This window comes from Penicillium verhagenii (genome assembly GCF_028828195.1).
Source record: "Penicillium verhagenii strain IBT 33310 chromosome Unknown utg000002l_segment0_segment0, whole genome shotgun sequence".
Classification (NCBI taxonomy): domain Eukaryota; kingdom Fungi; phylum Ascomycota; class Eurotiomycetes; order Eurotiales; family Aspergillaceae; genus Penicillium; species Penicillium verhagenii.
This window is the reverse complement of record NW_026643166.1, coordinates 2,832,053-2,851,715: the sequence shown is the minus strand read 5'-3', so window position 1 is coordinate 2,851,715 and position 19,663 is coordinate 2,832,053. Positions and strand designations below refer to the sequence as shown.

Genomic DNA, 19,663 nt, shown 5'->3' with positions numbered 1-19,663 from the left:
CGTGGCGCATTGGCACGGGGCGGCCGATGGGGCGGACTTCATCCCTTTCGAAGTGGAATTGGCAAATGGAAGATCGGCAGTGGATTTGCCAAGTCTTGCAAGTTCATCTGATCTTATCTCGTGCTTGACCACTTGGATTAGCGGAGTTAGTACGATGGTGGGTACGAAACACGATCCTCCAATCTCAGAACAATGTGATCAACGTGCATAAATACCGTGTTCGATTGATAGTCTATCAATATAATGTATGCAACAAAATAATCAAAATCGCCAATGCGCTAAAATTTTCCGTCCGGACTCCGAACGTCTGAGGCTCTGAGCAATCTGTAATTGGTTCACTCGTCACATATAGAGTGAATTTCTTTTTTCTCCGTGTGACCAAATCAGATCAGTTCATTGGATGGGCTTTCCATGGTCGTCGAGCAGCTGACTATGCTCATCCATCTCTGACCATTTGGGCCTTCCATCAGGAACGTCAAACATGCGCTGCTCATAATAAATATGACACCTAAAGGTCATTAGCAACTAGCTATTTGGGGTAAAAAGTTGCACGGCATCACATACGTAGGCTTGAATTCCTCCAGCCTTTTCCGCCGCTCATCTGAAGAGCCCTCGAGGTGGATCAACTGCGGAAACAACAAGCACATATTGCGGCCTTCGTCCATTATCAGAGTGTGACAAAAGCTGCATGAAACTTTGGTGGGGTTGTCGTATTTCTGCGAGTTATGGGCAGCCGAGAAGAATGCTAGTCCGCTGGAGCCCTTTGTGAAGGAGACATCGTCTTTATGGAAAATTGCTGCCCATTGAAAGGGAGCACCATGCATCACCTGGCAACCTCGACAATGGCAAAACTTGGCGTTTAACGGTCGGTCGCGGTTTAAAGCATATGTGATTTTACCACACTTGCATGAGCCCTTCCACTTGATGGGGCCGAATGTATCATGACCATGGGTATGATATGGTGGCCGATGTTTCCAGTCTTCAGCTTCTAGTGTATTTTCAGGAATTGCGTTGGTGAATGCTGGTGAAGGCAATGGATTCTCGGTTTGGAGAATGCCCATTTCAGCCATGATGAAGGTTTGGGTTCTGGAGGTGTTCTTAGTAGTTCATAGGAGCAATTTAAGGGAATTGACAAGATTTTATAGAATTCGTAGGTGGCGAATGTCCAATGATGTCAGTTCAAGTAGAAATGGAGTTTGGAAGGTTAATTGAGGTGTTGGTATTCTGTGGGTAACAAGTAGGAATTCCGGGGTAAGAGGGAAAAGAGCAAAAGAGCAAAAGAGCAAAAGATGCAAGTAGACACGCGACTTCCACCACTCGCTCCTTCCCTCTTTGCCATCTTTCGCTCTTTCCCTTCAATGTTCTTTCCTTCAAGTTCTTTCCCTTCTTTTCCCTCTTTCCTTTTCTATATCATTTCTTCATTCCATTGACTACATCTCAACTCGCTCCTTCCATTCTATATTCCTTGAAATTGTTCTTCGTCAGTGATGTCATGATGCTGCTCTATCTGAGCTTCAGTGAAGTTTGTCCAGAAGAGATCGGTCGATCTGGTATCTGGTTCCACCAGTGAGAAACAGTCCTGAGTGCAACCTATCATGTTGCCCGAAACTATTGTCCCTGAATTAGGGCCCACACTTGACAGTTGAATGTTAATTCTATATAGAAAGTAAGAAAAAAAGGATGAAGATCGTGGCGCTTCGAAACATTGGCGAGACAAAGCGCGGGGCGTTCATTGGGCGTTTCACCCTTGTTCAACAGCGGGCCCTGCATCAATTTGCGTCCTTCATGTCCGCCAATGTCCCGTTTCTTTCATTTCTTTTCCCATTCCTTTCCCTCCCTTTCTCTCTCTCTCCTCTCTTCACCATCTCCTATCTTTACAGGATGGGTCTTTTTGATAAAATCAAGTCCAGTCCTCGGCGCAGTCGTCGTAGTGTAACGCCTGCGACCGAGCCGCCAACGCCGCCCCACTCTACCGGTCGCGATGCGACCAGGAAGCTTCCCCGCGCCGTGTTGGTTCGCATATTCGGCTTTGTCTGCCCCCATGCATTAGACAACTCATATGATACCTCGGAGGATTCTATGACCGATGGCTGCATGCTATGTGACATGCGAGATCTCGCGCACTGCACCACCGTTTCCAGGCGCTGGTTCCCTGAAGCCCACGCGCTCTTGTATGCGGACCTAACCCCATATTGTTTATATTCGAAATCATGTACTAACGTGGTTGTTTCATAGATATACAAATGTTCGCATTGATCCCGTTCACTACTGCGAACTCGAGGTCCAACTAGCCGCCAAACGGAAACGACGCTCTTTCTTTGACCGTAATGGCGATCCCATCGATGCCCCGCAGGTCCGCCTCGAGTTATTTATGCGATCGGTTCGCGAATCACGACACTTGGGGAAATTGGTCGTGTCTCTTCGAATGCCTTACATGACCCGCGAAGCCAATAAAGCTGTCATTGCCCGCACTATCTCGGTTCTTCCCCACCTTCGCTATGTCGATCTCCCGACTGGTCTATTCGGTGATGAGGCCTCGTGCGTGACATTGAAGCAAGAGCTGATGGCCTCTTGCACCGACCTTCGGCGCATGAGTTATCGACACGGTGCAGAGGGAAGCTTTGCGAGACTCCCCGAAGCACCACGCTGGAACAATCTTGAAAGGTTAGAGCTATCGGGTTTGCATATTGAAGCTGGTATTCTTCGAAACAGCCTGGCAGCCTTCCCACGACTGAAAGAGTTAACACTGGAGGATTTACCTTGGCTCGACGACTCGGCCTTTGGAGCGAATTCTTCCTTACCCGCCTTTCCCGCTCTGGAGCAGCTCACCATTAGGGAGACTCCTCAGCTAACAGCGGACGGGCTGGTCGCGTTTTTCTCCGCGGCGACCAATCGCATTGCGCTGCAAGGGTTGACATTGGCGTCTACTGGCGTCCTTCCATCAACGCTTCATCAGGTTCTGCAGGCCGCACCGCATCTCCGCAGTCTGTCAGTTATCCAAGAAGTCACCCGGTCTTTCCCCGCTGAAAAGATCTCTCCTTTGGTATCGCGATCACTCAAACTTCTACACTACGAAATCACGTCCCAGGCAGAGACCCACGGGCTCCCTCCTGCAGCCAACTCTTATTACACGTATTTGATCTCATGTCTGATGTCTCGCTGTCTCCCCGCTCTCCGTGATCTATATGTTCGCGACGCACAATTTCCCGACACTCTCCTCTTGGCTCCTCCGCCCCGACTATTCGGCGGCGGCGAGAATGGCCCTCAGATGATGGGCGGCCTCTCCCAACCCTTGAATGTTTATAGTAAAGGCCTGGATGAGCTTGAATGGAACTTCACCCCATACGAACCGGATTCAGCGCTGGGTCGCAGTGGTGCCACCACCCGCCCCGTGAGCTTCCAGGAGGCACAATTAAGCCGGTCCTGGGGTGGAGACTCACGCAAGAGCGTGCTGGTGGGTAATGGCTTTGGCGGGTTCCTCGCCGTGCCGGAAGATGGCGAGCGACCAATGAGTAGTAGTGGAAACAAGCGAGCCAGTCGGCAGGACTTGTGGCGATGAAGACTCTCTGAGATCTACGTCGAGAATCAAAAGCATTCCTATGAGAGATGCAATTTATGACCTTAATGAAGCATATTACAAACATATTTCAATTTATATACATTCAAGTTTACCTTTCGGGGCTTCTCCATCCCCATTTTGAGATTAATTGATCAATATAAATATGGTACAGATTAGTTTTAAAAGATTCTTCAAACATTCAATGTTCGAGTCGAGTCCAGGTTCAAATGGGGTTAGTTCGGTGGCTGTGACTCGGGCTCTGGCCAACCCTTTGCAGGCCAACCTTCCGGAAGCGTTAACCCTTTGAAAACCCATTGGTCTCTTAATTCATCCTCGGTCATGTTACAATAACCGTAAGTATTACAATAACACTCAGCAGAATCAACACAGAACTGCGAGGTTTTGCCAAACATAACTTCATAAAGAATTAGCACAAAACAATCACCAACACAGGGAAGTGAATCAAGTATACTTACTATGCCATGAATACTCAAAGATGCGCCCACTAGTACTGGCATCTAACGGTGACGCAAGCAACCAGTCTCGCATGTGGATATACTCCTCTTTCTTGCGCGCGCGAACCGCCTCTCGCGATACTGCAAACTGGCTGCAGCACGGAACACCCACAACCTCGGGAACCTCGGTACCGGGGAATAGTTCCATGAAGCTATGGGGAAACTCCATGGCGGTGGGATGGCTCTGGTCGTCGGGGCGTTCGCGGAGATAGCGGGCGGGTTCGAGTTCGGCTGGACAGCCGATTGTCCAGGAGCAACGCATGTTGACGTAGCCGGTGTTGCGGACGTGGTCTATTTGGAAGTCGTTTATTGAGATAACGGAGTCTGGATAGTGAATTTGGATCAGATGGGAGCTTTTTGAAGCGCGGGATTCATGTATGATTGGTGGTTACCATAGAGAGGATTATCGTTGTGCCATTGGTATCGCCCGCCATGTACGAATAGTGTCACGTCGGGAAGAGTATTGTATCGATCGATAATGTATCTATATCAAAGTGTTTGTTAGCTCTTAAGATACTTTCCAAGTACCAATTTGTGCATCAAATTGCCCATAGATATCAATAGATGTTGTAACACACGTTAAATAGACCATGGCTTCGTTGCCTTTATTTTCTGGAACCGTAAATTCGGCTTCGCCTTTCGGTACATCAGCCCGATAGATATTCAAGACCCAATCCGGAGATACAAAGTCCACCCAGGACATATCGCTCTTGCGCATAGCCGCAATGACGAGTTCTTTTTCATTCGGCGTAGGCAAGGGTATAGATATAGGTATATCGGAATAAGCTGGTGTGGTAACCGCATCTGCAACAGGCGTTCTTGTCGGGTACACTTGCTGCACGGCACTAGTCTTGGACTGTACAGTACCATTTAAAGCAGCCGCAGCCCAGCCATCACCATCATAATCAGCATCGGGATCATAAGTGGCAATGGCGTCTGATCCGACCTTCCAAGATGCGATGGAACCAAGCGAGTCGTGGTTCAGAAGCAGTTGGTACGAGAGTAGGAGGGAGATGACGGCTAGACCCAAATAGACGAATACCCGTGAGCTACCGGTGGATCCGGACTCATTTGAGAAGACGCTCGCTCGTCTCATGGTGGAGCGGGCATTATCGATTTTCGGGTTGTACAAAGTTGCCCTGGGAGAGCTTAAGTTAAGAATTAAAGGAAAAGGGAAAGGGGAAAAAACAAAGGGTCTTTTGATTGCCGGATTGACGCAGAGGGGAAACTGGAAATCGGCACCGAAAACAGAGAGAAGTTGATGGGACGGCGGGTCCATGAGCTAATGCGGACCCTTGGATGACTAGAACGAGGCTACGCTTAGAATCACATCGGATGGGACAAGGATCTACGTATGCCTTGGTTTTTCTTTTTTTTTTTTCTTTTCGATAAGTAAAATTGATGTATAGAAGCATGTAAACGAAGCTTGTTTCAATGTTTGTTAAATGATATGATTTTATACTGATTTTATATTATTTTATAGGGGATTTTCTCTCGATGTGATTGGATTGGCTGTTTCCGGTTGGCAGATGCAAAGGTTGCACGAGGCCGAGTAGATGAGTGTGATTGGAAGCGATAACACTGAAACAGCCATTTTAAGCCCCAACTGCTGTTACGCGGCCGCAAACACCTTTCGCTTGGCAAGTTTCTGCTTCAATATTTCTATAGTATTTCTATAAAAGAATTGAAGTAATGGCTAAGCTTGCCCAGCGACCGCCACCCGGGGAACTAGGATGCAATGACCATCACAAATCGTCAAATTGTTCCTGCTTCCAGGGTCCATATTGGGTCCAGATTGGGTCCAAATAATGTATCCGAATGCCGATTCCAGGTTTCAGCTTTGGATCCCTGAAACTTGACCAATCACTTTTATTAGCGCCTGTGGTACATACTACTTAAGCGCTTTCCCCACTTATTATTGACAAAAAGTACTCCGTACTTGCTCATTAGCAGGCTAACAGATTAGATTATTATCATGGCAATATAATTAAAAGCTGCCCGACCGATTCAAATAGAAGAATCATATCATCCCTCGAATATTATTTTCTTTATTCAAATGTTATATACTCCGTTTTGTTGAATGCCTATGTATAGTAACCCAGGCCTCAGGCCATCACTTGCAAAGTGAACAAACACATCGAGGATCATTAAACTTCAACGCCCGCCAATTCTTGCGCACCCATCTACTTTCAAACCCCGGCAGCTCCTCTAGCTGTTTATCCATCGCATCAGCATACGGGTCAGCCATCCCCACAAGTCTCATCCGCCCCACGTGCCGCCCAAGCATGAATAGGACCTCTGAAACTTCTTTCGGTTCTTGCTCACGGTGAAGAATCAGGACCTCTCGAAGACTGTTTAGACAGGTGCTGATGCGGGAGACCCGCTCCCGGACACAACGAGCCATTCTGGAATCGATGCCGTCGCATGTGAGAATCAGAGCGAGATTTCGAGCTGCGGTTTCTAGACAGGTTGCGATCTCTCGGTAATATCGTCGCTCGTGGCTCCAGATGTTGGCTCTGTAGTCGTCTAGTGCGCTCACAATGTTTGTGCGGTGGTGTAAGAACCATAATGTGCTAGCATCCATGGGGAATGCCTTGACCGACAGAGAGTTTGGCTTGGGTAGGTCTGAGTTGATCATGATGAATAAATGCGGGTTGTGGAATTCCTTTACCTAGGGAGTGGTCTCATATCTATACTCGACGGCCTTTGTTAGTTGTAGAAGAAACATGGAGAACTTTATCAATTGCTTGGATACACAAAGTGTTTCTGGTTTTGGGAAATTGGGCATGCGACTTTGTCTTCAAGTGCTGTATTGAGATATAATTAGTCGAGTGAGAAAGGTTGGCGTCTACTGAAACAAAGAATCGGAGTCACATTGCCATAGTCCGTGCGCAGATCTTTATGACTTGCAACATTCGAACGGAGCGACAAAGAAAACTATAAAAAGAATCATGATGAACCATGGGACGATTGAAAATGTTTCAAAGGAAATCGGTCCTCGACCTCGACCATCAAGGCATCTGTGCTGCATATGCCGAGCTTTCAAATTGATGCCGAGGTACCAAATCCCGAATATTCAAATGCCGAATATTGTATTGCCGGGACAAGCTTGCTACAAACTTTTAAAATTAAGCCATCTGCTGCTGCACTGCATGTGCTTTGAATGAGGATTATTTTCCAAATGGAACGAGCATTCACATATTGATTAATTACACTTGTCTATTCACCGAAGGTTCTTCGATGAATGATACGTAAGATAAAGACTTTATCTGCAGGACTAGAGAAATTCCACCCCCGTCAACCAAATTCCAGTGGGCTGTGAACTCGTGGAGCTCATCTGGCCATAAGAGGCGCAGGGTATTCAACCCTCAAGTGGGCGACCATCTTAGCATGAGCCCTGAACCAGCAGAAGGGACACATCATGACTCGCCACAGAAACACTATGCTGCTTCTTAACACATCCGAGACTCTTGCCAGTCCAAGCATCAGTCACACGATAAGATTCATGACCCTTCAACTCAGGGATTTCACTCCAAACGGCAGTGCGAGTAGCAGTCGAGTCCTCAGTGTTAAGCATGAGAACCAGAGTTCCCTTCAGGGTAGATGAAGGACCAGACCAGTACTCTGCAGGGTGTTCCGGATCGAAAGTCCAGTCGGGATTGTATCCCCACTTGTAAGGATGTGCCGAACGACCGTAGACGGGATCTTGGTGGAATTTAAGCAGGTATTCATTCTTGATGGTGGCCAAGTTTGCGGCACTGAGTTCACTAAGCTATATGATTGTTAGTAACATACTATGGAAGCCCGGTAGGATTTGAATTGGTGCTGAGGAGCATACCGTGGTGCCGATGATCAAGGGAGACTTCATGATCGCCCACAGGGCGAAATGAGCTCGGTTCTCTTCCACAGTGAGATTGCCGTTGCCAACTTCCAGCATATCGGGATCGGGGTGACCCCAGAATCCAACATAATTCATCAAAAAGCTGTTCTCATTGGCAATTTGGAGAATACGTGACCACTCAGCTACAGATTGTTAGCTCAGGATACTCGAGCGTGGCTTCATGCAGTCAAAACAATCTTACCAGTGATATCTCCCGACATGCGCCACGAGTTCCCAGTCTCTGCTCCCCAGGAATTAACTGCCGCATCGCCCCAATCACAAAGTGAGAACAGGATTGTTCTGGTCTGATCGAGAAGTGCATCCCGCATACGGTCATACCGTATGGAAGTATTGGACTTGGACCAGTCGTATCCTGGCGGTGCTGGGTCGGTAAGATCAGGACAAGTTCCGTTAGGGTTGGTTCCAACGTCTCCATCTGGAACACAAGCATTATACTTGTCGGTCCAGTTTGATGGAACTCCGCAGTTATCATATTTCAAGTCTGACTTGTTAGACAAATAAAAATTAGAAAAGGAGCGGCGGAACTTACAGTCGATTCCCCACTCTGCAAATGCTCCTGCATCAACTTGCTCGTATCCTAAGCTAGCAGGATATCCTGCACAAGTTAATTCACCAGCGCCTGTTTGTATTTTTAGTATTTTGGATGTACCTATGAGTCAAGTTCTAGTGTGTTAGAAGCACTAAAGGCGTACATACTGCTGTATATTCCAAGCTTCAATCCTAGGTCATGGACTTGTGTAGCAACACCTGAGAGACCGTCTGGAAACTTTGTGGGATTCGGAATAATCCGTTGTGTTGTGGCATTGCGCTCTCCCTGTACGGACCAACAATCGTCGACTGGTTAAGGTTAGTTCTGGAAAAAGAAAAAGCTTCCACTTCTGTACATACTGTTGACGTATTCATATCCGAGGTCTTTGAGACCCAATGAGACAACATCATTCGCTGCTGCGAGGATAGCAGTGGCATTGACATCGCAACCAAAGGCGTTCCAAGAGTTCCAGCCTAAGGCAGGCAATTTGCCCTAGCAGTAAGAAGATTAGTACTTGCACGGGGTTTCAAATCGACATTATTGACAAGATCAAAAACGGAAGGTCGAGCATACCACGCCATCCTTTCTCACAAGAGCATCCGCAGAAGGCAGAACAGCTGCCAACACAGCCAATGTCAAAGAAGTAAACATGATGCAATGTAAACAATGGAAAAATCAGTGGAGAAAAAAGCCCTTGGCATGGCATTGTTCTTTTATAGTAGCTCAAAAGCTGTATATACAATTCTGAAGTGCGGGGAATGTTCCACTGAATCTGCAACTTCGGGGTAATCGTGCATGAGCGATGGTAGTAAACAATATGCAGATCCTTGCAGTGGCGCCGCAGGAGAGCTTGGCATTGGCGGACGTTGAAAATGTCCACATTAGGACCGGAGTTGAACCACGCAGCGAATTCGAATGTACAAGTCAAATTGCTGTAAAGCTTGTGCTTTTCTGATGTACCAGATCTCATGTTGCGGAGATTTATCCGATAATTACCCCGACAATCAGTAATCAAATTGGGTTTGGGGAAAGGACAAAAGATGTAGATCTGCAGGGAACAGTGTCCGAGAACCCCGAGTGCTACAGTAGCAACGAAGTAGGAGGGGACTTTCCTAAAGTGCCTGCAGTTTATCCAAAGCTCGCATTGCTTCAAGCTCTGCCTCGACCTAGCTTAACAAAAAGGCTGCAAACCATCTGCAAGGCGCGTCGTTGGTCCCGTGGACGCGTCCTTTCACCGCCTGTCGTTGTCTGGAATGAGACACGTCTCAAAAAAAATGTCACCAAGTCAGTATTCAAGTTCATGAGTGCAGAGTGCAGAGTACAGAGTAGAAACATACTAGGTAAGAGCATACCGATCTTTCCGTCGCCTCAATCGATTTGGACAAGGATCCTGTCGGATCAAGAATTCAAACTAACGCCTTCTGGGCTCGGAGTGGCTAGCAGTGTGCCCTTGGAACAATGCAGTCAAAATAGCGGCAGCTTAAGTGACCTTCTAACAGATTCAGCTCCTATCTCCGTCGGACCATTGGCTTACGGATGGGGTATGCTCAAAGAACCCCATCTACCAGCGGGAGAATAGAATGATTTCGATGTATCGGTCTGCTGTGTGGGCACGAGCTCCCATGGGCCATATACTAGTAGGTGATTTGATTGCTGGATGCGATCTTACTTGGAGTTGATGAGTTCTCTGCTATGTCAGTTGCACAGGCAGTACGTGAGACTAAAATTGACGATCCTCTTTGTTTGGCTTGAAAGGAGTAGTGAGTGGTATGTTGAACCGTTCTCCAGCGCCATTAAGAAACCCCCATCAAGGAACTTGAAGCTTCCCCATTGCGGAATGAGCTTGCTACTTCAACTGTGCCTTTGTAAATGACCTTGTTGAAAATATGAGGCGGAAGTGCTGACTTCTTAAGATTCGACTCTCCCATGGGGATACCGGCATAGATCGAAGAATGGAAAAGACAAGAAGTACCGAATCTCATACGAATTGGGAATTGGGAATTGGGAATTGGGAATTCCAACCCGATTTATCCGATCCTTCATTCGGGGAGAAGAAGAAGCGTTAAGCGAGTGAAGTGATCCATTGATGCGAGTACTAGTACTATGCTGGGATGGGAGATGTCCCACAATGTGGGTTGTCCCCACAAAATCTTAATGTTCCCCCATGGGGAAGAGGGGCTATCACTATTATCGTCAGTGAGAACCCTTGGACTGGCAACTTCCAGAATGACTCGATTACAAACATCAGGGGCTTCACAGACCACATAACACTAGTAATTGCTTCCTTGTCTCATTCAATTTTCTATTCCTCTATTCGCCAATCAAATTGAAACCTGCACCACCACTTGGTTTCATTTATTTGCTCTGCATATGGACATGATGTCGTTGAAGTTGGTTCGAATCAAGCTTTAACCCCGGACAGACGGACTCGAATCTCCGCACTTAATATAGGGAGGGAAAAAGATTTACCCAAACGTCAAACGCCACTAACTTAACAGCTTCATTAGCTCCTGACGGTAAGCCTAAATTGGCACTTTCGTCTGAGCGCACCGTACCTGACGTGCATGATTCATGAAATTTCTGCCGATAGCTTGATGCAATGTGACCAGGTGAATTCAGATGCAGTTATCCCTGGTGGAGATTACACAATTGGGACCTGAGCATACCCCCCGGAAATTAAGTAACTTCCAGGGACCAGATGTGAAGGTTCGCCAGGTATAAGAAGGCCGTCGGCCTCCTTCCAAGACATTGTTTCAACAGCTCAAGTCTCTCTGCCCCCACAGACACTCCCGAGGTCTCTCTCTGCCTATTCCATACTCCGCTCCAAGCCTCTGGAGATGGTTTCTTCAGCTTGGGTATGGGGCGTTGCAGCCTCAGCAGCCATTGTTCACGCTGCAACCCTTGACGATGTCTGTACAACTGCCTATGTGAAGGCTGCTCTTCCATTGGATGTTCTCCCGGGAATTACCATCGATTCTTCCTCCGTCGTCGTCAGTGCCACAAAGAATTATTCTTCGGCCAGTGCCGACTTCTTCGAAGCTGCAACTTTCGATTACTGCGGTGTGCAAATCGCCTATTCGCACAATGGCCTCGACGATGATCAGGTTCTGTTGATGTTCTGGCTTCCAGCCCCGGACAAGTTTGAGAATCGCTATCTCTCCACTGGTGGTGGTGGTATGGCCATCAACAGTGGCAACTCGTCTTTGCCCGGTGGAGTCATGTACGGTGCTGTTGCGGGAGCCACGGATGGTGGGTTCGGAAGCTTCGACTTGGACGAAGATGATGTCTTCCTCTTGACCAATGGAACCATCAACTATGAGGCACTTTATATGTTCGGATATAAGGCTCATCATGAAATGTCTGTCATTGGAAAGCAGTTCACTCGAAACTTCTTCGACATGGCTGAGAGCACCAAGCTGTATGCATACTACCAGGCCTGCTCGGAAGGTGGTCGTGAAGGCTGGAGTCAAATCCAGCGCTATGACGACTGGGATGGTGCCGTTGTGGGCGCTCCCGCTTTCCGATATGCTCACCAACAAGTCCAACATCTCTGGTCCGACATTGCTATGAAGAATCTCGATTATTACCCTCCTCAGTGTGAGCTGACAAAGATCCTCAACTTGACCATTGAAGCCTGTGACCCATTGGATGGACTTACCGATGGTGTTGTTTCTCGAACTGATCTTTGCAAGCTTCACTATGATCTTGACAAGGCCGTCGGTGAATCTTACTACTGCGCTGCTTCTACAGGAGGAGGCTTTGGGGGCTTTAGAAAGAGGCAAGGAGTGACCACGCCTGCTCAGAGTGGAAATGTCACAGCTAAGGGTGTCGCTCTCGCAAAGGCCATTATCGGCGGCATGAAGGACAGTGAGGGGAAGCAAGTCTATCTTTCTTACCAGCCATCCGCGACTTGGTCTGATGCTAGCACCACCTACGACGCGACCACCGACTCTTGGGAGTTGAGCGTTAGCGGTATTGGTGCCGACTGGGTTGAGCGCTATTTGGATCTGATCGATAGCGATTCATTGTCACTGGATAATGTGACCGAGGATACCCTCAAGAGCTGGATCTATGAAGGATGGCAGCAGTACGATAGTGTACTGCAGACAACCTGGCCTGATCTGTCCACCTACCACGGTGCTGGCGGCAAGGTTCTCCACATCCACGGAGAGTCCGACTACAGTGTTCCAACCGCATCTTCGGTGCGCTACTGGGAATCTGTCCGTAGCGTCATGTACCCCAACCTATCATACACCGCCAGTGCTGCCGAGCTCAATGAGTGGTATCGATTGTACCTGGTTCCTGGTGCTGGTCATTGCGCACCGAGCACCGATCAAACAAACGGCCCCTTCCCACAGACGACTCTTCAGGTCCTCATCAACTGGGTTGAGAAAGGTGTCCAGCCATCTACTCTCCCCGCCACTGTTCTGCAGGGCTCCGAGGAGGGCAAGAGCTGGGAGCTTTGTGCTTGGCCACTTCGTCCTCTGTGGACAAACAACGGGGCCAAGTTTGAGTGCGTTTATGACCAAGCTTCGATTGACACTTGGCACTGGGACTTGAATGCATGGGATATGCCTGTGTATTAGTGAGTATCAGTTCCAATTGGCAAGGTACATATCCTTTGGAAAGAGATAGCTTGTACCTAGACAGAATTGCAGGGTTATTTTCCGTTACAATAAACAATTCATCTTTTGATACCTATTCGAATCTTTTTAGAGCTAACCTTGGAAATCTCAAATGGTTAATCACGCCGCCATACACGTGCAAGCTTGCCCAGTTGCAATTATGAGTTCAATGAATACGACACCTCGTATTACTCGTATTATTCGGGTTAAGACCGTAAAATTGGATGTTCAGTGGGTCCCTGCGCGGCTTCTGAATATTACCTCAAGTGCTGAATGTCAGGCTATGTTTCTGCTTCTCTTTCAATATTCCATGTCTGTAAATGTAATACTCTGTTACTCCAACTGAAATTTCATGTATTCGTCCTGAATCATCCATGTTTACAACCATATGTAAATAACATTTTATCGTGCTTTAGCTCCAACTTTTCAATGCAGCATGCACTTTGCTTATCATACGTCATGCCATGTGGGTCTCTCAGGGACCCCTCTCGTCAAGCTTTATCGAAAGAGACATTGCTATTCGTTCACAATGAAGTATCGGTGCAATTGTCCATGGATCTACCCAAGTGGGCCATTTGCCAAATTCCGTCCTCGGACAATCAGTATATTAAGACCGTTCTCCTGCAGGCTTCAAAGTTGCAACTGACAATCTTTCTAAACCCGAAAAACCACTCGAGTGCTAGCACAATTTGAAGACTACCAAAATGCCACTTCCAACTCACCCTCCCGCTCGCTCGCCTCTGGACCGACACAGGCAGCTAGCCCCGTCCGCCTCTGTCCGAGTTTCCCCACTTTGCCTGGGCGCCATGAACTTTGGTGAAGCATTGAAGGGCAGCCTCGGCGAATGTACCAAGGAGACCGCATTCGAGATCATGGACTACTTCGTTAGCCAAGGTGGAAACTTCATCGACACAGCCAACAACTACCAAAACGAAGAATCCGAAACCTGGGTCGGCGAGTGGATTGCCTCGAGAAAGATTCGTGATGAACTTGTCCTTGCTACAAAGTTCTCGAGCGCCTACAAGACCCACGAATCTGGCAAGATTCAATCAAACTATGGCGGAAACGGCGCCAAGTCCATGCGCGTTTCCTTGGACCTCTCGTTACAGAAATTGCAGACATCTTACATCGACCTTTTCTACCTGCACTGGTGGGACTACACTGTTTCGATCCCGGAGCTTATGCACGCCCTTAACGACCTGGTCGTCAGCGGCAAGGTCATTTATTTGGGTATATCCGATTGTCCCGCTTGGGTGGTTGCCAAGGCCAACCAGTATGCGCGCGATCACGGCTTGCGCCAGTTCTCTGTTTACCAGGGTCTTTGGAACGCTTCCATTCGCGATTTTGAGAGGGAGATTCTGCCCATGTGTCGTGATGAGAATATGGGTGTTGTTCCCTGGGGAACACTGGGCCAGGGCCGGTTCCAGACTGAGGCATCTTATAAGGAGCGGGAGCAAAACAATCCTGGCCGTAAGGGACGGCCTCCTACTGAGAACGAGAAACTGGTTGCTAAGGTGCTAGATGAGATTGCTACTCAGAAGGGTACGGATCTTACTAGTGTTGCCCTTGCGTATGTCCGCCAGAAAGCTCCATATGTTTTCCCGATTGTTGGAGGCAGGAAAGTTGAGCATCTCAAGGGCAACATTGCGGCGTTGGAATTGTCTCTCACTGTCGAGGAGGTGGCGCACATCGAGTCAGCTTATAAGTTTGACCATGGCTTCCCTCATACTTTCCTCAGCGGCTCTCTGTTTGATGGCTCTACTTCACGTACCCCCAACGGTCCTGGTGATGTGTGGCTGACGAACCTTATGGGCAACTTTGACTGGAACTAGTCTAAGACGGCCTAAAGTAGAGTTGAAGATAGAGTGATACGATTTTTGTCTATTTTTAAAAAATCTATAAAACCAAATTTATATCAAGTACCAAACACCAAAGGGTCTTCTCCGCGTATTCCGCGCCAGTAGTTCGTAGATTTAACCAGATCATCACATCCCTTGACGACCCAAGCCCACCTACGCAGAAAGGTCTCACTAACCTCCCACCCTGTCGGCTGCCACGGCTCCCTCCAAACAATTAATCCCGTCTCTTCGTTGGAAACATCATAGAAATCGACAAGATCATTGCAAAGCGCACTCTCGTCGAATTCCTCGTCGTCATATCTTCGTAGTAGGTTGTCCCTCATCTGAGGGAAAGGGAAAAGGTCTATCCATGGGTGGTGAGAGATTTCTTGTTGCAAAGCTGTCGGACGGAGACTATTCGGGCAAAGGCTGATTTGGATTTCAGATGCACCTTCACACCAAGGCGAGATAGCGTCCTCGTCTAACCAATCCATATTGAAGCTTATTGTGGAGGTGTTATCCACAAGGGCTCGGAATACATTGAACTGGATAAGAGTCAAGAGTTGATCGGCTCTTGGGGAGCCTAATGCGTAAGCTTGGCGCGCTGAAGCCTCGTAATGGGCCATGGTTTGTAAGATCTCCGCTCGATTCATTTGGTGTATGGATTTTGGTGTCTGTGCTTGAATGCTCGATTCTGATGACAAGGCATTTTGTTTTCTGATATTATTGGTTGCGGGCACATTAGTATCCGCCTCCTCATTCTGTTCATGTTGATCTGCCGTAGATATAGAGCTCTGTATGATCGACACGTTTCTGTCTGGAACAGAATTGCTTTCTGCAGGTTTTGCTCTTCGTCGACCTAAGTGCCCAGTGCAAGATCAGTCACCCAATCCATTTCTATGATGTATTACTAGGGGGGTAACATACGATAGATTCTCTGGTTCAAGCGATTCTGCAACTTTCGTCGAATCGCAGGGTCGGTAAGGCCAGTCCAATTCTCTTCGGCTGAACGCACTTCCGCCAGGTCAGGTATGCAGCCCACTTTGCGAGTAGCCTTGCCTCCATTGGATGTCCCAACATCGTTAGTCATGTTTGCGCAGAGTTATGACCCTCTTAGAGACCTGGCGCGTTTTGTAAAATCAAATTTTCTTCTCCTTGCCACGGAAGGGTTCAATATGCATTCTGCTTACCTTGATTTCCCTTGTTCCCATTGGCTGAAATAACTGTTTGGATTCATGTGGATCTCATGACGTATAGTAAGCAGGTCGCATTAGTTCACTTAGCGTTCCAGACTTTCTCCACTCTTGCACTGTGAATCAATTGCCGAGGAACATCAATGAAACCTGGACTCTTGGCAGCTGGTGGGTCGATCACAGCCAAGGCCCTGTATCGCTCAAACGAGACATTTTATACTTATGTTTATCGACTTCACCAAGAAATGCCCAGGAGCCAAGAAGAATTCTGAGCTTGGGAACATAGATTCCTGCAGGCCGCAGTCAGCTTGATCCGGACATTGGGGCTTATCGCCGGCAGCGATAGGACGTAAGCCGAGACGCAATCCCGCGCTCGACTCCTTATCTTTATATTCCGTCCGATCGCAGCGCAAATGCCATTATCAGATTCGCCATGCGCCTCAGCTCGCTCACCTATTTGCTGCTTGCTGTTGCAGGCTCAGTCTCTGCGGTTGCATTTCCCAGAACCTATCCGTCAAATGAAGACCCATCAAACCACATCAGCGTCTTAGCGACGTCGGACTCCTCGTCAACCAATCATCTACCAACAGAACAACAGCACCGCCGGTTAGACACAAGACGACCACGCGATATGCAAAATCGAGATTCCGCTTTCCATGGCAAGGACGAACACGAAAGATTAGTCGCTCTGTGCGAAGCCGGCTTTGTTAGTGGCTGCCAGGCTGCAATCGAGGAAGAGAAGTCAGGAGCTGGTTCAATTACACCGAACCCCAACAGCCAGTCGAACACAATCATCTCATCGCCATTAGCTCCAGTGAGCTCCTTTTTCGATAGCAAAGAAGCGACGAACAATTACTTTGGAAATTTGCTTCCTTCTTTCAACTTCTTTGTCGTGGCTATTACAGTTGTTTGTGTTGTCACTATTCTGCGAGCCGTGGTACGCTCTCGGACGTTTCAAGACCGGTGGCCCTCCAACTGGCCAGGCCTAGTGGCTTGAACAGGCGTCCGGGGGGGAAGGGCCTTCTTCTATTGTTGGTGGGACGGATCTGGATGAATATATCATATGTCAATGCTTGGGCGAGGCTGGCCTCGAGGGATTATAAGGCCACAATTAATGTCATGCTTTCTAGAATAAAGTTTCCGATTTCTTTACATATATCCAACGGAATATCACATGTGCATGCATTTTTCTCAGTTTCAAGATATAGTAGTCTCGTTCAAATGTTCTAAAGCCAGCACTCAAATAACAACATTAGTGCCCATATGCAATATCTATGTCGACTGATGAGGCTTGATGGGTCTTGGGCGCTCGACCCAGTCAAATGGACCGCATGGCTTAGTCAACCACACATCCTCGGGACCAGCAGCTCCTCGAGGGTGAGAAAGGTCAAACAAAGTGCCACTCAAGAAGCTGTGAGGGAATCCATGGTCAAACTCGTACCCTGTCTCGATCTCTTCGATTTCCTCGTTTGACAGCGAAACAGCCAGACCTGGAATACTGCCTTTGAGATGATCAACAGTGCGGCCGCCAACAATAGGGAACACGTAGGGCGCCTTGTGACAGATATACGCCAGCGCGATATTCAAAAGCGTCACACCTCCGCCCTTCTTGTTGGCGATCTTCTCCAAGATGGCGGCAACTTGCTTATCGCGCGCACACACGGGGATAAATTTCCGGCCATCATTCGACTTCTCACGGGCCTTGTAGCCCTCTGCTGTCTGGAAGTTTCCAGCGTTCAATGTCGCGTACGGGGCCAGACCCATCCCTTCATCGGCGCACATGGGGATGATATCTCGCTCATGGTCCCGTCTCGCGGCATTCCATTTGCCCTGGTAAACGGAGAACTGTCGTAGTCCATGCTGGCGCGCGTACGCATTCGCCTTAGTCACGACCCAAGCCGGCGTATCCGAGATACCAAGATAGTGCACTTTGCCCGAGACAACAAGGTGGTTGAGGCTCTGCATCAATTCCGGGATGGAGGTTGTGTAGTCCCACCAGTGCACGTAGAACAGATCGATATAGCTGGTTTGGAGCTTGCGTAGGGACTCGTCGACGGAGTGATTCATGGACTTGGTTCCGGTGCCGACGAAGTTGGCCTGGATCTTGTCCTTGTGGTGTAGCATGTAGCTGGAGGTATATTTGGTTGCGATGACGAGCTCGTCGCGGTTTTTGCGGGAAGCGATCCATTCACCTAGCCAGACCTCGGACTGGCCGTCTTGGTAGGCGTTTGCGGTATCGAAGAAGTTACCTCCATTGTCGTAAAAGAAGTCCATCATGGCGAAGGCTTCCTCTTTGCTGCATTCGCCGTATTTTTCGGGGTGAGTGCCACCGAATGTCATAGTGCCCAAGCATATCGGTGACACTCGAACAGAGGCAGAGGGGGCCAGCTGGCGGTACCGACCCAGAACGCTCTTTGCATCGATGGGCATTGTGTCCGGTGGAGAGAAGAGAACTAGATTATTTGAAAGGGAAGTATGCAGGCTTCAAATATTGCAATATTTTTAGTCTTTTGAAGGTGGCTTTTGGGAGTGGAAAAGCCAAGTTTAAGTGGAATTTTTAGATTTCAATATAACGTACTTGGGAATGCAATCTGACATTGATTGGACAATGGGCATTCCACCCTGTCATCAATCCTCTTAACACCGGGCTCTAACTCCAAGGGATTTAAGCTAAGGCTGGGAGTGGCCTGAGTGGCCTGAGTGGGGCAACTTTATCTTCTCCACTTCTGATGCATAATCTATACACTGTAGTATAGTATACAGTACGGTATACAGTATGGTATTAAAATACCGAAACAACGTAGCACTTGCCTATACGGATCTATGTATGCCTGAATACTAGCAGATTGGAATACACGTTCCCGAGTCCTATATGTCACATGTAATATTCGTCCGTACCCCGTGACTCATCTCTGGTTTGTTCCTTTCAAATGTTGTCCTTGATTGCCTATCTAGTTCAGGCATCCGTGTAGGAGCCAACCCTGGGGAGGTATTTGAGGTTGCTCCTTTCTTCTTATTACTCTTTCTTTCTTTCTTTCTTCCCTCTCTATCTGTCTTTTTCTCGAGTTTTCTAGGCCTTAGCACAATTTCATTATTCCTTTACTTATCGTGTTAAATTAGACACTACGCCTCTTTGATCGACACCCTAGGGAGGGCCCTCTACTGCTAGTTGGTGGTGGTTGGTAGTAGACCTTGTCCACGCTGTATCGACCCGTGTAATTAGATGGCACAGCATACATACGTTCCCCTCGTTAATATGTTAGCACACATGCATACTATGTATATTTATAGTATGCTTGTAACTTAAAAGTGGAGTGGGACAATACTTACGGTTGGGTATATAGAACAGATGCGCAACCGGGACGTTCCTGTGAACGGACATCTGGATCTTACAAACGCTGTCTACATGTAATCACGTGGATGCAGTGCCAAACAGCACTTGAGTGGAAGCACATTACCCTAATAGTTTCTCCTTTATCTTCTCTTCCCCCCACATACATCTC

General features: G+C 48.0%; 11 protein-coding genes across 11 annotated transcripts; 4 read left to right on the top strand and 7 right to left on the bottom strand.

The window, feature by feature from the left end:
* Positions 1 to 393: 393 nt before the first annotated feature.
* Positions 394 to 1,070, bottom strand: N7466_001031 (GFA family protein; the record flags this gene model as incomplete). The annotated part of the gene is made up of 2 exons (XM_057160429.1): positions 394 to 508; positions 565 to 1,070. 2 exons carry the CDS (start codon positions 1,068 to 1,070, stop codon positions 394 to 396), a joined length of 621 nt encoding a protein of 206 aa, XP_057026677.1.
* Positions 1,071 to 1,881: 811 nt separating this feature from the next.
* On the top strand, positions 1,882 to 3,559 carry N7466_001030 (F-box domain protein; the record flags this gene model as incomplete). The annotated part of the gene is made up of 2 exons (XM_057160428.1): positions 1,882 to 2,171; positions 2,236 to 3,559. 2 exons carry the CDS (start codon positions 1,882 to 1,884, stop codon positions 3,557 to 3,559), a joined length of 1,614 nt encoding a protein of 537 aa, XP_057026676.1.
* A 233-nt stretch (positions 3,560 to 3,792) lies between these two features.
* N7466_001029 (DUF3431 domain-containing protein) lies at positions 3,793 to 5,170 on the bottom strand (the record flags this gene model as incomplete). Its single annotated transcript, XM_057160427.1, has 4 exons — positions 3,793 to 3,974; positions 4,036 to 4,398; positions 4,467 to 4,558; positions 4,653 to 5,170. 4 exons carry the CDS (start codon positions 5,168 to 5,170, stop codon positions 3,793 to 3,795), a joined length of 1,155 nt encoding a protein of 384 aa, XP_057026675.1.
* A 1,017-nt stretch (positions 5,171 to 6,187) lies between these two features.
* N7466_001028 (uncharacterized protein) lies at positions 6,188 to 6,712 on the bottom strand (the record flags this gene model as incomplete). Its single annotated transcript, XM_057160426.1, has 1 exon — positions 6,188 to 6,712. The coding sequence occupies one exon, from the start codon at positions 6,710 to 6,712 to the stop codon at positions 6,188 to 6,190; it is 525 nt and encodes a 174-aa protein (XP_057026674.1).
* A 747-nt stretch (positions 6,713 to 7,459) lies between these two features.
* Positions 7,460 to 9,155, bottom strand: N7466_001027 (glycoside hydrolase family 27 protein; the record flags this gene model as incomplete). Its single annotated transcript, XM_057160425.1, has 7 exons — positions 7,460 to 7,846; positions 7,913 to 8,097; positions 8,157 to 8,456; positions 8,505 to 8,594; positions 8,672 to 8,812; positions 8,864 to 8,996; positions 9,078 to 9,155. The coding sequence occupies 7 exons, from the start codon at positions 9,153 to 9,155 to the stop codon at positions 7,460 to 7,462; spliced, it is 1,314 nt and encodes a 437-aa protein (XP_057026673.1).
* A 2,186-nt stretch (positions 9,156 to 11,341) lies between these two features.
* N7466_001026 (tannase) lies at positions 11,342 to 13,090 on the top strand (the record flags this gene model as incomplete). Its single annotated transcript, XM_057160424.1, has 1 exon — positions 11,342 to 13,090. One exon carries the CDS (start codon positions 11,342 to 11,344, stop codon positions 13,088 to 13,090), a length of 1,749 nt encoding a protein of 582 aa, XP_057026672.1.
* Positions 13,091 to 13,833: 743 nt separating this feature from the next.
* On the top strand, positions 13,834 to 14,961 carry N7466_001025 (aldo/keto reductase; the record flags this gene model as incomplete). Its single annotated transcript, XM_057160423.1, has 1 exon — positions 13,834 to 14,961. The coding sequence occupies one exon, from the start codon at positions 13,834 to 13,836 to the stop codon at positions 14,959 to 14,961; it is 1,128 nt and encodes a 375-aa protein (XP_057026671.1).
* An 83-nt stretch (positions 14,962 to 15,044) lies between these two features.
* Positions 15,045 to 15,593, bottom strand: N7466_001024 (DUF3425 domain-containing protein; the record flags this gene model as incomplete). The annotated part of the gene is made up of 1 exon (XM_057160422.1): positions 15,045 to 15,593. The coding sequence occupies one exon, from the start codon at positions 15,591 to 15,593 to the stop codon at positions 15,045 to 15,047; it is 549 nt and encodes a 182-aa protein (XP_057026670.1).
* A 233-nt stretch (positions 15,594 to 15,826) lies between these two features.
* On the bottom strand, positions 15,827 to 16,057 carry N7466_001023 (putative S-adenosylmethionine-dependent methyltransferase CRG1; the record flags this gene model as incomplete). Its single annotated transcript, XM_057160421.1, has 2 exons — positions 15,827 to 15,864; positions 15,895 to 16,057. The coding sequence occupies 2 exons, from the start codon at positions 16,055 to 16,057 to the stop codon at positions 15,827 to 15,829; spliced, it is 201 nt and encodes a 66-aa protein (XP_057026669.1).
* A 536-nt stretch (positions 16,058 to 16,593) lies between these two features.
* N7466_001022 (uncharacterized protein) lies at positions 16,594 to 17,157 on the top strand (the record flags this gene model as incomplete). Its single annotated transcript, XM_057160420.1, has 1 exon — positions 16,594 to 17,157. One exon carries the CDS (start codon positions 16,594 to 16,596, stop codon positions 17,155 to 17,157), a length of 564 nt encoding a protein of 187 aa, XP_057026668.1.
* A 275-nt stretch (positions 17,158 to 17,432) lies between these two features.
* Positions 17,433 to 18,590, bottom strand: N7466_001021 (uncharacterized protein; the record flags this gene model as incomplete). Its single annotated transcript, XM_057160419.1, has 1 exon — positions 17,433 to 18,590. One exon carries the CDS (start codon positions 18,588 to 18,590, stop codon positions 17,433 to 17,435), a length of 1,158 nt encoding a protein of 385 aa, XP_057026667.1.
* Positions 18,591 to 19,663: the final 1,073 nt, after the last annotated feature.